General features: G+C 37.0%; 2 protein-coding genes across 3 annotated transcripts in view; one reads left to right on the top strand and one right to left on the bottom strand.

Moving 5' to 3' along the window:
• PCOLCE2 (procollagen C-endopeptidase enhancer 2) overlaps positions 1 to 13,748 on the top strand; it is a 26,070-nt gene extending 12,322 nt beyond the window's left edge. Inside the window, exons 3-10 of one of the 2 annotated variants that reach the window (XM_020801993.3) lie at positions 440 to 695; positions 1,377 to 1,501; positions 7,490 to 7,626; positions 9,306 to 9,457; positions 10,220 to 10,303; positions 11,372 to 11,539; positions 13,240 to 13,373; positions 13,577 to 13,748. In XM_020801993.3, coding sequence (XP_020657652.1) covers positions 440 to 695; positions 1,377 to 1,501; positions 7,490 to 7,626; positions 9,306 to 9,457; positions 10,220 to 10,303; positions 11,372 to 11,539; positions 13,240 to 13,370 — 1,053 coding nt within the window. In that variant the 3' untranslated portion in view covers positions 13,371 to 13,373; positions 13,577 to 13,748. Of the gene's footprint in view, positions 1 to 439; positions 696 to 1,376; positions 1,502 to 7,489; positions 7,627 to 9,305; positions 9,458 to 10,219; positions 10,304 to 11,371; positions 11,540 to 13,239 lie in introns of both variants that reach the window. The other variant, XM_020801992.3, reaches the window with a different exon arrangement.
• A 1,935-nt stretch (positions 13,749 to 15,683) lies between these two features.
• The window catches only part of TRPC1 (transient receptor potential cation channel subfamily C member 1), a 33,456-nt gene continuing 30,817 nt past the window's right edge, over positions 15,684 to 18,322 (bottom strand). The window contains exon 13 of the mRNA XM_020801996.3: positions 15,684 to 18,079. Coding sequence (XP_020657655.1) covers positions 17,852 to 18,079 — 228 coding nt within the window. The 3' untranslated portion in view covers positions 15,684 to 17,851. The remainder of the gene's footprint in view (positions 18,080 to 18,322) is intronic.

Raw genomic sequence — 18,322 nt, forward strand, 5'->3', positions numbered from 1 at the left:
AAATAAATAAAAAGCCCAGAAATACATGTTTACAATTGAATTACTAGAACTGGTCACAACAGAGAACCAAAGATTATACTAATATAGGATTCACTATTATCTGCAGTTTCCAGCATCTGTGGTAGGTTTTGGAATGTATCCCCCATGAATACAGGAGTCCTACTGTACTTGTGCCTTCTAGTGGTCAGGACATGTTTTTAAAATGTCTAGAAATGTTTTGGGTTGGGGTAAGAGGTGCAAGAATCCTCATGGGGGGAAATTACCCCTCATGACCCTTGGATGGCACAAGGGGACTTTTTGAGGAATTTTCTCTCCACAGTATTAAAAAATTGGGTGTGGAGGTGCTGAAAGTCATGTTTAGCTTCTGGAAGGGCTACAGGAGGCCCACAGGCTGCAAGTTGTCTACCCCTGTTAAATGTTTTTATCATTCTATCTGCAGGTTCCTGAAGGGAAAGTGGTTGTTCTGTCCTTTAGGTTCCTAGACTTGGAAAATGACAACCTATGCCGGTACGATTTTGTGGATGTATACAGCGGGCATGCCAACGGACAGCGTCTCGGCAGGTTCTGTGGCACTGTGAGACCTGGTGCTCTTGTGGCAAACAGTAATAAAATGTTGGTGCAAATGGTTTCAGATGCAAATACAGCTGGAAATGGCTTTGTTGCAAAGTTTTCTTCAGCAGAACCGCATGAAAGAGGTATTTTAGGTGCTCTTAATAATAAATACTGTACATTTCTACTTTCATATAACAATCTTTGTACATTTGAGGGGATTCATGTACAGCTGCTGTTTTTTGTGTTTTTTGTTTTGTTTTGTTTTTTGCTAGCCATCCAGAAAAGTACAATATCTCAAAACAAATATTTACATGCTTAAAGAAATCTGAGATAAAATTGTACTTCAGAATTACTGTGGTGTACATTTGGATAAAGTGCTTGGCTGAAATTTAACAGTTATTGAAAAAAAAATAGCGATTCAAAAATACATTTTGGAAAGACATGCTCAGTCTCATGCAGAGGCTAAATATCCAAGTTGATAATTTTAGGTGGATAACTGATAATTAAGTTTGCTGCTCTATTGCACTGGAAAAAATAATGAGACCCAGTGAAGTAAGGTGGTAACTGAAACTTCTTCCTTTTACTGCAAGAAGGAAAAGTTATCAATCCTATCTGGGAAGTGAATAGTAGGAATAATTGACCACGTTGCATTCTATAAAAAATTACTAATAGATTGACAGGAGGACAGCTGGCAGAGTGTAGTGATTTAGTCACTGCAGTTGGGTTTGGACGAAAGGACTATACAAAGGAATGCTTTATAAGAGATGGACAATTCAACTACTGTATATGGAATTTATGGATAGCATTATGTTTTGCATTTTTAGGAGACCAGTACTGTGGTGGACGACTGGATAAGCCTTCTGGGTCCTTTAAAACCCCTAATTGGCCTGATCGAGATTATCCAGCAGGAGTAACCTGTGCGTGGCACATTGTGGCTCCAAAGAATCAGGTGGGTTGTGTTGAAATGCACAATTTCAGCCTTTTTGCCACCTTTCCTTATGTATAAAAGCTCCCTAAGCTGCCAGCTGTTTTCCAGCCATGCCATCCAACAAAATTTATGAAGTTCATTTACACTCTGAATGCTTGCTACCACCTGCCTTCAGCTCTGCCCCACTTCACAGACTTTAGCTCAACGTATGGTTTTTTGTGTGACGTGTGACTGCAACCATAAGATAACCATGGGTGGTTCTGCTCTGATTTAGACTGTGAAAAAGAGCCACTCAGGAGAAAAACTTTACCCACCAATTAAAAATCTGTTCTTTGATCTAGCTGAGTATTAGTTATATGTGTTATTGAGTCAAGATGGCAGGATAAACAATGGCTTTAAACACCAGCACAATGAATCTGGATTTCATGGGAATCCCTGGTAGAATTTGTTTTCTGTTGCTATCACATCAAACTGCATAATAAAGTGTTCATGTTCTCATAATAAATCTTGCTTTTTGATGATGATTCATATTTGTATAGCCATCCATCTTTTAAGTAAATTCTGTTCGAGTCTGTAGCATAATTGTTTCACAAAAATACCTGTTCAAAGAAACTAGGCTTTATTTTTTGATTTCTAAATCTAATTCATGATTTTTTTTTCTTTTTGAGCATAATTTATGAAGACTATGTGTCTAGCATACATAAATAACATTCTTGCTTTATATGCTTTCTCTTGTGTTTATTTCCCCTCACTTTTCTGTTTTTGCTGTTTTGCTATATTTTCAGCAGTCTAGTTTTCCACAAACATTAGGTATTTCCTATCAACTCATTTTAGTTTCTTTTTGACCTATTTTATGATATACCAGAAGACTTTATGGGCAAGGATCATTTTGTTAAAACAGAAAGCAAGAAATAAAAGAGTTCTCTGTACTGTATTATGCATGAACCACTTCTGAGCACTGATTGTAACTGCAAATATTATTTATAAAGATAAGGAATAGTGTATATTCTATTCAAAGACTTCCTTTCCATATTTATTATGCTGGCCTATATAGAACCTAGTAGAGATACTTGTTTCACTCAGCAGTGCCACTAAACTCTTTCAGTTGCCTTTATTTTTCCAGCTTCAGGTTTCAACATCTTAAAGCAATTGTCTCCATCTAGTTTCTCCCAATATTTGAGCATACCATCATTTCTCAAGCTATTTTGCCTAATTTCATAACCATTTGTCCATCACTCTGTACAAGTCAAGCTAACATACCTTTTCATGCTATGGCAGGATATTCAATCTTTGCTCTGTCTTTTTTGTTGTTGCCTAGGTTTCTGCTCCATAAAACTATATTATGGCAGGAGACACATAGTGATTGAATACCTTTATCTTCAAGCATATTTGGTAGGTTGGTTGCTTTTCATATCTACATTTCTGAAGCCTTTGAGTTGCCTTTTAATCTGCTTCTCGTGACTATAATCCTTCAAATGAAAGCACTGGCAAAGATAAATGTATTCTTCTGATCCTTAATTTCCCCCCACCTCATTCCCATCCTAGCATTGATGAGGATGATATTTTCTTGACTTGGGACTGTACATCAGCTTAGTCTTTTCCTGTATTCATCTTTAATCCACATTCCTTACTTCCTTCATACAGATCATTTAACAGTTTATAGATGGCCAATGATTTAAGTGAGTAGGAGAAGTTCCAGAGGACTTGCTTGTTCTCTTTCATTCCCCAATGCACCCAAAAATCTTTCGTAGCTCTCACTAAATTATACCATCCCATCCGTGTATTCTTCTTATCTTGAGTTCTTATTCTGAATAAATTGTCTTTACGTGGCTGTGAACATCTGACCACAGACTTACTTTCAGTATATTCAAGTAATAGTTCTGATGAAGTCACATAATGAATGACGGTCTCTTACCTCCCTAGCTTTGAAAACATTGTTTACCTTGATAGAATCAAACCATTAAAACGAACCAAAGGAAAATAGGGCTTTGAAAAGCCTGCTTTAATTTGCAGATTTTTTTTTTGGCCTGATTATGGCCATTACAGATAGAGAGGGGAGAGTGTTTTATTCTTAGTGCGGCATGAATAAAGTAATAGCTAGGCTTAACTGCATTGTTACCCTAGTATTTTGTGGAGTGCTGCCTTAGCACAAGAGACATCTGCATTCCTACTCACTCATTTTACAGCAGCAAGAAGTAACCAGACAATATTGTAGTGTAACAGTAAAGATGCAAGGCATGGAGCGATTGTATAGAATGCAAGGTCTTAATGAAAAGAAGAAATTGTATTGAAATATTATGGAATTTCATTATTTCATTGTACCATTCTTAACATATCCAATCTCATCTGATTTCAAAAGGGATGGGCAAAACTGATCCAAGGATGGGAGGCCACCAGGGAATATTAGGAATCACCAGATAGGGCTTGGAAAAAAAATCCTGCCCCAAACCCTGGTGAGCTTCTACTAATCAAGGGTCAAAGATAGTGGGTTAAACAGTCTGACTTAATCTAAGGAAGCTTCCTAAGTTCCCATGGTATTGTCATAGGCCACGGCAATTATTAGCTATTCATTTATTTAAAATATTTCAATACCACTCTTCTTCAAATAAGATTTTTATTGTTGTGTACAAAATATTTAAAAATACAATAAAAAGTATTATAAGAAATAAAGTAACAACTTACAACACACACATGCAAGGGGGTGCTGATAAGTATTAAGCCTTTCCCAGACATAATTGATCTAGGAAGCTATAAATTACAGGTTATATTGGCCAATTTCAATGGTGCACAAATCAACTACTATGATTGTAACTTATCTTTCATGTTCAGGTCCAAAGTGAACACAGCAGCACCTCCAGAAAAGTTCAGTGTGGAAGAGCATAGGACCAAAATCAAGTTCCTGTTTCTCCAAGGGAAAGGTGCAAAGCAGATCCATGATGAAATGTAAAAAACTATGGGTGACAGTGGCCATTCATATACAACAGTTAAACATTGGGTTGTCATTTTTAAAACTGGCCATTTCGGTGTAGAAAGTGAGAAACCCAGTGGAAGGCCTGTTTCTGTCTCTGTGCCTGCAAATGTGAAAGCCATCCATGACATGATCATGGAGGACTGCTGAATATCAGCCAAAAGTATTGCTATATATCTGAGAATATCAGTTGGTGCCATTATCCACAACAACTTGGAAATGAGAAAGCTGGCAGCAAAGTGGATCCCCAAACTTTTCACAACCAAACAAAAGAGGAAACATGTGGAGTCATTGGTGGCTGTTTTGGAACATTTTGCAAGAAATGAGTCAGATTTCCTGGGCAAACTGGTAACTGGTGATGAGACATGGATCTACTGTTATGATCCTGAGACAAAGGAAGAGTCTAAGGAATGGAGGCACAGTGGTTCCCCCAGGCCAAAGAAGTTCCAAGTGCAAAGGTCGGTGCAGAAGCAAATGACAACATTTTTGAGGATAAGAAGGGAGTTCTGCTGGTAGACTACCTCCAACAGGGTTCAACCATCAATGCAAAATATTACTGTGCTTTATTGACAAAGCTGAGGAAAAACATCAAGGAAAAACGTTGAGGAAAGCTCTCCAAAGGTTTCATCCTGTTGCATGACAACGCCTTGTCACACACTGCAGGTGAAACAATGCAAAACTGACCTCCTTAGGCTTTCAGGTGATGCCCCATCCAGCCTATTCTCCCGACCTGGCTCCTTCTGACTATTATCTGTTCCCAAAACTCAAAAAGCACCTAAAGGGACAATGATTTGGGAGTGTTCTAGAGGCAACTAATGCTGCAAATGAGTGGTTACACCAGCAATCAGAAGAATTTTATTTGCAGGGACTTAAGAAGCTGCATTTCCAAGGTGCAGAGGAACTAGAGACCAAATTGCTAACTTGTGCTGGATTATGGAGAAAGCCAAAGAGTTCCAGAAAAACATTTACTTCAGCTTCATTGACTATGCAAAAGCCTTTGACTGTGTGGACTACAACAAACTATGGCAAGTTCTTAGAGAAATGGGAGTGCCTGACCACCTTATCTATCTCCTGAGAAACCTATACGTGGGACAGGAAGCAACAGTTAGAACTGGATATGGAACAACTGATTGGTTCAAAATTGGGAAAGGAGTATGACAAGGCTGTATATTGTCTCCCTGCTTATTTAACTTATATGCAGAGTACATCATGCAAAAGGCCGGACTGGATGAATCCAAAGCCAGAATTAAGATTGCTGGAAGAAATATCAACAACCTCAGATATGCAGATGATACCACTCTGATGGCATTAACTGAGGATGAATTAAAGAACCTCTTAATGAGGGTGAAAGAGGAGAGCACAAAAATTGGTCTGAAGCTCAACATCAAAAACACTAAGATTATGGCCACTGGTCCCATCACGTCCTGCCAAATAGAAGGGGAAGATATGGAGGCAGTGACAGAGTTCACTTTCTCGGACTCCATGATCAATGCAGATGGTGACAGCAGCCACGAAATTAAAAGATGCCTGCTTCTTGGGAGGAAAGCAATGACAAACCTAGACAGCATCTTAAAAAGCAGAGACATCACCTTGTCGAAAAAGGTCCACATAGTCAAAGCTATGGTTTTTCCAGTAGCGATATATGGAAGTGACAGCTGGACCATAAAGGAGGCTGACCGCCAAAGAATTGATGCTTTTGAATTGTGGTGCTAGAGGAGACTCTTAAGAGTCTCCTGGACGGCAAGGAGAACAAACCTATCAATTCTGAAGGAAATCAACTCTGAATGCTCACTGGAAGGACAGATCTTGAAGCTGAGGCTCCAATACTTTGGCCATCTCATGAGAAGACTCCCTGGAAAAGACCCTGATATTGGGAATGTATGAAGGCAAGAAGAGAAGGTGATGACAGAGGATGAGATGTTTGGACAGTGTCAACAAAGCTACCAACATGAATTTGACCAAAGTCTGGGAGGCAGTGGAAGACACGAGGGCCTGGCGTGCTCTGGTCCACGGGGTCATGAAGAGTCGGACATGACTTAACGACTAAACAACAAGAAGCTGCAGGACAGATGTTGCAATTGCATTGACTTCCTGGGGGAATATGTAGAATAGTGTGGCAGTTACAGCTTCCTAGCTCTTTTTTTTTCTGGGAAAGGCTCAATACTTATGTATCAGCACCCCCTTGTACATCTAACTTTAAGAAAGCAGTCCTGTGAGGATGGGGTCCACAGCAGAACTGCCGGTTCGTAGGTCCTCCCAAGCTTATGCTGACCAGGGCAGAAATACAGCAGTGCTCTCTCGCTTGCTTGCTCTTCTTTCTGTCTTGCTCTCCTACTCTATTTTTGTGTGGGTTTCTTTCCCCCCACAAATTTTCTCTGTAAAAAAATCCATTTTTTTTAGCAAGAAGGGAACAAATTCCATCAATTTCAAAAAGAATGAAAATAACTTGTGACTCTGGACCACATAGGCAGCATTCTCCAATGGGTGCAGCTCTGAGATTTCAATCTTGCTTCAGATCAAAGAGGGAGTGGAGTACGTGAATCTGGGGGTTTCGTTGTTGTTACTCTAAGCTGCTGATCATGCTTTAAATTAGTTTATGTTGTACATAAACTGAGAGCTTTCCTTCAGTAGTTGGGTTGGGTTTATATTTGTATAAATAATATATTGGACAACATTTTCATGTTGTTTCTCATGTTCCTCTGATCCTTTTATTATTGCTAAAAGAATTTCAAATAACTCTGGATATGCTGAATAGTTATTCAGAGTTTGATCTCACAGTAATTTGAATTCTCAGTGGCACATATCCTTTTGTTCACTTATTCACTGAAGTGCAATCCTAAAATGTTTTAGGACCAACTTTCTTAGTAATTTTACAAGAGGATTAAATGTAAGAGTTAAACTGGGTAGTCTTTGAAGATCTTTGTGATTTAAGCCTGTCTTGCAAAGGAGCAACATGTGAAATGTTTTAATTTTAAGGAGATATTACTGTGGATGATTAGCTACAAAAATGTTTTCATTAGATTCCTAATCCTTTTCTGCAGTTAATAGAGTTAAAGTTTGAAAAATTTGATGTGGAGAGAGATAACTACTGCAGATATGACTATGTAGCCGTGTTTAATGGAGGTGAGATTAATGATGCTAGAAGAATTGGAAAATACTGTGGAGACAGTCCACCAGCGTAAGTAATGGTATTATTTCTATTTAAACTGTTTCAAATCCTATATAAAGATTTATTTTACAGGGGAGAAAGACTACACAGCCATCATTATTCTTTCAGTGACAATCTTTTAATGCTCTCTGCAGCACTCTTCCTTTGATCAACAGTTATTATCTAGATTTTCATAACTTGTTTTCTTAAAATTTACTGAATATTAAAATGGATTTCATTAGTTATAAGGTATAGTTGCATTGGGTGGATTCATAATACTAATTCATCCTTCCCCAACCCAACATCCCCCATACAACAACTCTTGTCCCAAGCCAATATGGTGTGAGCTGTGAGAAGGTTAGTGCATTCAGAAAGACTATTTCATCCATGCATTTCTGAATGAGATTAAGGAGGAAAAGACTGGAGAGAGCTCCAGTGAAATCCACAAGCTGTTAGTGTCTATTTTCAGCCAGTTTATGCCACTCTGTAGCTTTCTGGGCCATTTTCTTGGTGAAGGGAACTGCAGGTAAGTGTGAAGTGAAATGAAACCAGATGCAAGTGCAAGCTTCTTTCTATGTGGTTTAAGAAAGTTGCTATAATGAGGTAATATGATTTTATTAGAGAAATACTTTATTTTTCTTTGGCTGTAGAACCTGCCACTACTGATGCTGGGCAGTAGACACAATATGAAGGCTCCACATATGTACAAATACACCACTGTACAGTACAGGTGTACATAACTCTTAGTCCTCAGTTTTGGCCAACAAATCTTCTGCACATGTGGTACTATGCTGTGCAGCTCTATAAGATAAACTGCCAATAATTGGCTGCCAAACAGCCTACTAAAAGTTTTTCTTAGGTACTTGCTTACAACCTTATGACCATAAGTTAAGTCTACTTGACTGGAAAGGCATAGCCACTAACCACCCTCAAGGTCCCTCTCAAAGAGGTGGTAAAAGGGGGGTCTGAGTAGAAGGAAAGCAGTGGGGGCATCTTGATAGGTTAAAAATGGGGGGGGGCTCTTTGTGGTCTCCATTTGTAAGACAAAGAGCTGGATGCAGAAATGGGAGAAGGCAAAGATTATGACAGGTGGTGAGTCAGGATGATAGGAAGGAGAAAGAATATATAAGGAAAGAACAGGAAAGTGTTACATTTAGTTACGTGTTTTGTCCTAATCACTAGTGTAAATTTGTGAAGGTTTGACTTGAACAGCATTGGAGAATTTCTGAACTGAGTCTGAAGGCTGGACTTTTTAATACTCATAATGTTAAATAAATGCACTAAATGTTACCAACTGTGTAACATTAAGATGCATTAGATATGGATCAGTGTGTAGATTGTTGGATATGTATTATGTAATACTCTGTTTAACAGGTACATGTTTTCTCTTCACTTATTTGAATGTCATTATTCTTCTGAGAACTTAAGTAAATATTTGTGTGGAGAAAAAAATGTGTTAACCTTACTTTACTCTGAAAATATATCCCAATACATATTTGTAATAAAAATTTCTATATTCCATATGGCAAATGTTTGTACTAATAAAGGAAGAACAACCTTCAGAACACGGCCAAAGACCCCAGAAACCCACAACAACCAGAAGATCTTTCTGTTAGGTTTTAGTCTGAATGTCTGCATATCTAGCATACTTCTACACTAAGATATGTTGCAACACACAGTAATATGAAGTTTATATTATTTTCTTTCAGGCCTATTATATCAGAGAGAAATGAGTTGCTTGTTCAGTTTTTGTCCGATTTAAGTTTAACTGCTGATGGCTTCATTGGACACTACAAATTCAGACCCAAGAAATTACCAACAACCCCATCATCAACAACTACAACACTCCCCGCCACCACAAGTAGGTATAGAGGTGTCATTTAAGCTCTGTAAAGGTGGAGAAAAGTTGAAAGATACACTTCAGTTACTGCTTTCTTCTCTGAAATGACCTTCTGTTAATTGGGTGCTGGAAACATAGCTTCCTTTGTCCAAAAAGCAGTAAGATCATCTGTGGAGTTACATATGTGAGAACAATCTTCTAAACAAAGCAAGGTGTGTATATTTGCACATTGCAAAACAAAATGTAGATTATAAAGAGGAAAATGGGAACATGTTTGATTGTTGGTAGCTCCACAGTTCTTGGAGATTTGCAAGACTAGTGACATTTTTGATACAAAAGCTGCCCCCCCTTTTTACTCCTGATTACAAACTTGGACAGTCTGGGGTTCACTATCAACCTCCATAACTTTAGTTTTCAGTGAACTAGGACTCTTTTCTCTCATTTGATTTGGTGCATGTTTTCAGAGTTGGGTCTCAAGAAGGTAATCTGTGCTTCCACAGATTCAAGGTGTAATGGATACCACATACTGCATGCCTGTTTTAGAGCTAGAGCTGATGTAAAATGTGGCAGGCTCTCAAAAGTACACTGTGCTAGTATACCAACAGAATACTGGGTCTTTTGAAGTGTGGTTTGTGCAGACTGTTTTGGGTTTTTACCTTGGAAATGCCAGTTCTTTCTGTACATCAGGAATAAACACATATATACAACAAGTTCTTTTACACTGACTTTTGAAACACTTAAATTGACTTCACTAACTCTGCCTTCTGGATCTCTATGGAAAAGCTTTGAAGCCTACAGTTGCCCTGTGCCAGCAAAAATGCAGGAGGAGTGGAACTCTTGAGAGCAATTACTGTTCAAGTAACTTCGGTAAGAGCAACAAAGGTTTTTTTTTCTCCCTGCAACCAGTGACTTAGTGATGTATATTTAGTTTCAGGGGAAGGTCAGAACATTTATTTGTAAACTACCATTAGAGCACAAGGAAATTCTTTCAGATCATTCTACTTGCATCTCTTACACTGGTGTCAGTTATATTCCTTGAGATGTTTTGAGGAGAAGACAGTATGAATATGTGTCCGAAAAGGGGGGATTTCCAGTCTAAACACAAGTGACTAAACAGAAAGAGAACTGTTGCTCCGTGAAAGTGTTGATTCAGTGACAATGTTGGGTTGTTGTCTTCTTGGAACAGCCTGTATTTCTTATTCATAGTGATAAATTTGTTCTTTCCTGCTTTATTCCTAATTCTATAATTTCCTTTTACTATATTTCTCTGTGATAGAGAGGTTGTCCATTAGGAGAAATTAAAGTTTATACCCTCTTCTTTTCTTATTTAACTATCAATACAAATGCTTATGCATGATATCTCAGTACAAGTGTATATCAGCATATTAGCATAATACTTACTGAGATATTTTTTAAAAAAAACCAGCCTGAATGCTTAAGCTAAAAATTTGAAGTGTTTTTCATATCTTTTCTAAAATCTTGCAGTGTAACCACTCTTTTCTTTCCCTTGTAACATTCACTGCTAATCCACAATTCCCACCAGCCATTACCCTTGTAAACCATACTGGGTTCCAAATTACAGCTGTCCTGAAAGGAGTCCTATGTATTGCCTCTTTTTCTGATATCAAGTGAGACAACCCCTATAATTCCCCAGAGTCCCTTTCTGTCTATTACATATTTCACTGGCAACAGATCTGTAGTCCTTTCCTCCTGGCATTTTTCTATCACTTTATGGTTTCTGGAAGACAAGAAGCCATTCTTAAATTTAAGATTATTGTGATACTCAAACAGTATCACTATAAAATAGAAACACATTTGTTCACAGCACTGGTCAAAGGTTGATCGGCTAGGTGCAAAGTGAAATGGTCCTACAACTGCTTTCCTTGTGCTCCAAACATGTATTTCAGTGTACTAATCCTAGATCCTTCTTTTTAGTAATAACTGGATCTGTTATCACAACCAACACCAGAGGTGGAAGCTTGCATGCAACAATAGCAATCATTAATGTATACAAAGAAGGAAATTTAGCAATCCAGCAAGCAGGCAAAAATATGAGTGCCAAGATCATAGTTGTCTGTAAACAGTGTCCTCTTATCAGAAGAGGTAAGTAGGTACAGCTAAACAGAATTCTGTATTTTGAACATTACACTAATTCCCTCATCATTGCTTTCATCGTCTCATAATTGATTTCCCAGGGAGTCTGAAATCAGACTTCCTAATTGCAGAATAAAATATCAGACAAACTGCTCAAACACCACATACTGATGAATGGTTGAGAAGATTCATAGTCTATACTCATTTGAATCCAGAATTGCTTATCTGAAAACATTGTCAGTTGTTCCCATTTCTGTAACGTATTAATGCAAATCTGTTGAAAGAAAAGAGAGAATGATTGGTTAAGTTGTTTCTATCTTACTTAAATGGCGGCTAGGTTCAAATTGTGAATACTAGTAGATACATAAGTATAAATATAAAATTTATAAAAGGAGGACACATCAGTTAGAGGGCACTGAAAAAATTAAACCACACTGAACAAAATACCAAAAGTTTTCACCTCTGGGTACATATATCTCTCAACACATTCATTACACAAGTACAGTACTTGTTTCACTTGTAGGCAAATATAGGTAATTTGCTGCTTTATCTCAGTTGTTGGCCATTAATTCACGTATCAGGAAAGTGAGCTTTTTCTAGACTTTCAATAACATTCCACTGATTTAAAAATAGGTAAGATAACAATGTTCTAAATAAGGATTGCAATTCTAGATACCACTCGTTTCATAATCTATGAGCTTCTGGCTTTATTTTATCACTTCAAGGTGAAGCCACCTATTTATAATTGCTTACTTAGCCTTCTCTGTACATCCAGATTCCTGAATTAAACACTCATTCTCTTTTTGCTCTGGAAAGCTCACATATAGCCATATTTTCCCCTAAATGCCTCCCAGAAAATTTAATTAACATTCAATCTACTTTGATTAAAGTCTCTTTTTTATAAACAATATAAACTGGCCAATCTCTTTTTACAAATTTCAGTGAGTGAAGCTCAGGTTACTTACTAGAAATTTTAGTACTTCAGCTAGTCCTTTGTATATATACAGTGGTGCCTCGCATTACGATCGCTTCGTGAAATGACGAAATCGCATTACAATGAACTTTTTGCGATCGCTTTTGCAATCGCAAAATGATGTTTCCTATGGGGGAATTTCACTTTGCGATGATCTGTTCCCTGCTTCGGGAACCGATTCTTCGCAAAACAACAATTTTTCAACAGCTGATTGGCGGTAAATAAAATGGCTCTCCGCTGTGTTTAGGGGCCAATTCCTCACAAAACAGGCAGCGAAAATGGCCGCCCTATGGAGGATCTTTGCTGGACGGTGAGTTTTAAGCCCATTGGAACACGTTATACAGGTTTTAATGCATTTCTATGGGCTTTTTAATTTTGCTTTACGATGTTTTCATTCTACAGCGATTTCGCTGGAATGAATTAACATTGTAATGCGAGGCACCACTGTACTCATGTATACAGATTCTGCATTATAGCCACTTGTGGAAGGCAGCAAGTGTACCAGCCATAGGTATCTGTGAAGATGCCAACAAATACCATCTGTCAAAAGAGGCTGTAGAGAGAGAAAAAATAAAATCAAAGCACAAGGGGCTAGAATGAATATGAAGAAAGAAGGTATAATAAAAAGTAAAACAATATTCTATATTATAATGGCAATCTGCAAAAATATATAATCATTTTCCAAAATTTAGCAGAAATTCTGTTTCACCATTTTTCTGTCTCCCCCTTCCAACAGGTCTAAATTATGTCATCATGGGCCAGGTAGAAGAAGATGGCAGAGGTAAAATCCTGCCCAGTAGCTTTACAATGAGTTTCAAGACTAAGAACCAAAAGATCCTGAATGCCTTGAAAAATAAACAGTGTTGAAAGGTACATTTCTGCAACTTTTCCTGTCATATATCCTCCAGAGTATCTACTTTAAAAAAAAATGGAATGGAAGAAATTGACTTTTTGAAAGTTGATGTACAAGCTGGAATTTTTCAGCTATGCAGTTCTCATTGACACATGCTGTGTATTTTATTTTTAAAAAATGTATTTTTAACACTATTTTTTTATTTCAAAACTTTTTTCAGCTGTGCCAGCCAACCAGAAATGTATCAGATTTCCATTACACCAAGCTCTTAATTTATATTTCTCAGAAGAATTTTTAAAAACTGATATGGTGATACAAGTGCAATATTTATATTAGTTCAACTATGTTTCAGTAGACAGTTATATATGCTTAATAAAAAGCTTTTGAAAGAACTATGCTATAAGTACTTTAAACAGCGAGAATAAGGTATTTTTAAAAAACAGAAATATCTGGATACCGCTTGAGGTGCTACATTTAAGAGCAACTCATCTCCTGTAGTCTGATTATGATACTCATACCAGTATACAATGATGAGGAACAGGCTTGGAAGCAGTACACCTAGTCGCCTAGAGTGGTCGAAATGACTAGATAGGCGGGGTATAAATACAATAAATAAATAAATAAATAAATACACATTACAGTTGAATAACTCCTTTTTTGATTTAAGGACTGGTCAATGCACAGACATAATATCTATCTTTTAAAGCTAGTCACAACATGGCCACAACTTATGAACAATAATTCTAGGAACAGCAGCAGAGTTACTTTTTATCCTAGGCTGGTGCTCCTTGAGTCTTTGCCTGACCTTACTGCATTTAAAGCTTTGTTTTAACTGTTAAAAGTTGATTCAAAGCTAATTCAATACTAAGGTATGTCAGTTCTGGAATCACATGCAGTCACAGTGCTTTCAAGTGAGTGATATTAAAAAAGCTAAATACTATTCTGGTCAGATTGGCTTTTTCCCCTATTGTCTCTGGCAAGAACAGACTTTAAAATATTTATGACTTATCAATGAGTAGGAATTAACAAAAATGTTTCCAGTACATGGGACTCTGTCCAAAAGAATCAGTTCAGTACGCATAGCAGATTCTTTGAAGAAAGATGGGATATAAATAATCAGTCAGTAGCAGCTGACCTGGCAACAGTGGCAACTAATAGTTATTGGGTTTAACATTATTGTTTTACAGTTTTAACTGCCCTTGAGACACGTTGACTAGACATATTTGCAATATAGTAAAACTGGCCAACCATCAAGGCTTGATTTAAATCCTCTTCTGTACGTAAATTTAGTTATCTCATAGGATTGTTATAAGAAGCACCATGAAAAGTCCTTGAAGAGAAATGAAGGAACAAGAACACAAAGGTAGAGGGATTGGATTGTATGTGAAAACTCCGGTTTCAGCGACATTTATACTGTGTAGCTTTTGCCATCTCAAAATCTCAGCATACTATGGTTTATAAAACTGTTGGGAGGATACAATGCTGCTCTTGGTTCTTGAGCAAAGACAAGATGCAAATTAAATAAATATTACACAAGCCTGATAGAATAGAAAAATAATTCTAATATGCCAGGGAAAACAAAGTAAAAGCAGAAGTGTGCTGCTTATATACCACCCCATAGTGCTTCAAGCACTCTCTGGGTGGTTTACAAGTTAATTATGCAGGAATAGACCTCAACAGATGGGAAACCCTGACATCTGAGCGTTCAGCCTGGAGGCAGGCACTGCATCGTGGCCTCTCCCAATTTGAAGCGACCCTTGCCCAGCAGGCCGAGGCAAAGAGGAAATCACAAAAGCAGCAAAACCAGGGAGCTGGACAGGGGACAGATTGGATTTGTCTTCAGTGTGGAAGGGATTGTCACTCTCGAATTGGCCTCCTCAGCCACACTAGACGCTGTTCCAAGTCCTCCATACAGAGCACGCTACCATAGTCTTTCGAGACTGAAGGATGCCTAACTAATGCAGGCTACATATTGCCCCCCCCAAGCGAGCTGAGGACACATTTTACTGACCTCGGAAGGATAGAAAGCTGAGTCAACCTTGAGCCAGTTACCTGGGATTGAACCCCGGGTCCTGAGCACAGTTTTAGCTGCAGTACAGCAGTTTAACCACTGCACCATGAGGCTCTTATCTCATAAGAAAATAAGCTCTCACAGCTTGTTTGTTAGTGGAAAGCCATCATGTACTTATTGGATTCTGCATTCTGTACAAGAAAATTCTGAATCCTGCACCAAAACATGTTTTAATCAAACTTCCTAGTATCTGGATTGCTTGTTTGAACTATTTGTTCCACTTTTGTATCTGTTTGAAAAGATATTGGGAAGGAAATTTTTAGAACACATGAAGATTTTATTCAGTGCAAATGATTTGCTATTACTTAAATAAAACTATGACAAAATACTGCAAGATAAACATTCTTGGGGGAACTCTGAAGCCCTGAGACAACCTCAGAAATGCAGATCTTACCACTTATTTCTATGAGAGCTTTTTTAAAATTAAAGCACAATGTACAGTCTCAATACATAGTAGAAAATTAGACAAAATATATTATCACAACACTCCAGCACAGAACAGAGAACATGTCCAGATTACAAAGTTTCATGTGACAGATATGTTGACAAAAGTATTGATGCTCCTGAATAAAATTTTCATTCCCCATTGGGTTATAATTAACCAGACATTTTTCCCCAAACTATGTATTATTAGGCTATCAATGTTTCAGCTATCAAGATAAAACACCATACAAAGCATTCAGACATCTTAAGCAGAATCTTGTATTTGCTTTCCAGTGATAAGAATTCAATCAACGTCTTTTCTTGGAAACAGATCTGAGTGATACATATATTCTAAAATACACAAAATTTAGTAGTACCCCTCCAAATAGTTTTACCAAAAATTGGCTCAGAAGGAGGAATGTTGACTTTAATGCAATTCTGTCTTTGTTTCAGACACTGTTATCAGTTGTGAATACTTAGGCCCTTTTAGCCTTACATTCTGTAAGCTTTTATCTATAGCAGACTCATCAATGCCTAATAACACATTTACATATCATGATGTTAAGCACAGCATTGCTAGAGACAGATACAAAAATATAAGCACCCTTCTTTGCAGTGTGAAGCATAGCAGAGGATTAAGGGCTTTTCTAATAGTTAAAAGATCAAAGATCTCAGTGTGTACACCAAGCCTAACACTATGCTGGACTTTTACCCATCATCTTACATGAAGAACTAAAATCTCACACATAACATAATGAAGTCTTTCTGTTTACTGTATGTACATTAGCAAAAGTATTCTGTACTCATGGCCTCCTCATTCTCCATACCTGCCAAGCAGAATGAACCTGCAGATACCATAATTTACAATATAAATAAACCACATAACACTTGACACATGTATATGTATTAAGAAAACAAAGTGAAATGCATTCACATTAGGGAGTAGGACTACAAAACTACTGATAGCTTCATAGAGTATTGCCTACAAAGAGAAACACGCCAATCCTGGTTTGGCAAGCGTTCAGTTAAATCAATGGGACCAAACTTCTTGTATCCTAAATGGAGCTTAAATATAACCACAATTAGGTTGAGATCATAATCTCTCTGCTGTGTTATAAACTTAACAGGAAAATATTTCCATTCAAGGAAACATTTCAGTACAGCAGCCTAGTATCATTGCTTATATTTCACCCACATTCTTAAGAGTAATAGTTACTTTCCATAGCTAATGCTCTGGTTTCAAATCAAATTGATACAATAGAATAAATGAATAAATGTGGCATTTAACTTCTACAGAAGATATACTAGAAATAATGTAGACATTGCATATAGTATGTTGTGTAATACTTTGTAAATACTCATTTGAAAACAACTTTAATTTTAGTTAGAGGTGGTACCTTCAGATTGTCTGTTAAATATTTTTTACTCAGTCACCATTTTTATATGGGGGGGAGATAACAAATTTAGTTCTAAAACATTAAAATCTTTGGTATAATTCAGTGACACTGAGTACAAAATAATGTCAAAGATTTAAATTACTTTAACAATGATTAAGCCTTTCACATTTTAAACTTTTCTATCTCTTCCAGTAGTCCTTTAGAAATGTTAAGGATGACATTTCCACAAATGTGCCCTTTTAAAATAGTCCAGTATATATAAATTATTTTTAAAACTTTTAAAGGTTATTTGTGATATCTTCCATATGATGGGGAAGGGGAAATACAGTCATGTCCTTCTCAAAAATGGAATAGTGCAGGGAAAAGTCATCCTCGGTTGTTACTGAGGCTTGTCAAATGCCTACTTGATGGAATATTTATCTTTTGCAGACTACAGACAAGTTGAGCATACTGCATATATCATAAAAAGCTTTTAGAAAAGTATGGATTTTTTTTCACAATTGAAATTCACTGCAATTCGAGCATTCACATTTTTAAAATGTACTAACAAGAAACTTTTTAAAAATTTTTGGATTGATAATACTTCAAAATTTTATTTGAAATCTTAGTTTCTTTGATAAAATATAGCATATTTTGAAGTCCGGAACCCAAGTAAGTCTCTCATTTCATTTCGGAATTTTGATAAGTCTTGTCGTAGTTCATTCAGGTTTTCTACAGTCGCTTGGTCAGTACTTTGCATTCTCTGTCTCATTGAAGTTAAATACCGATGAACTAAGCAGCACATCACCTTTTGGTAATTCTCATCCCTCTTTTGTTTTAGATTTTTCCATTCCTTTAAGCAAAAAGCAATATATTAGATATGACACATAGAAGGATATAGGTTTTCCACAGCTGGCAAACTGGTGTACCATTGTAAATGAATACCAGGCATGTTCCTGTCGAACTTAAGTCTTTCTAAGCCCATTAATTTAACTGGAGATATTTAAATTAAATATTTACAACTAACTTATTCAACTGCATTTTAATTAGCACATGGTTTAATTGTTTTTTAATGTTTAACTTATTAGGGTTTTAA

The sequence above is a fragment of the Pogona vitticeps genome, chromosome 3 (assembly GCF_051106095.1).
Source record: "Pogona vitticeps strain Pit_001003342236 chromosome 3, PviZW2.1, whole genome shotgun sequence".
In the NCBI taxonomy this organism is placed as follows: Eukaryota; Metazoa; Chordata; class Lepidosauria; order Squamata; family Agamidae; genus Pogona; species Pogona vitticeps.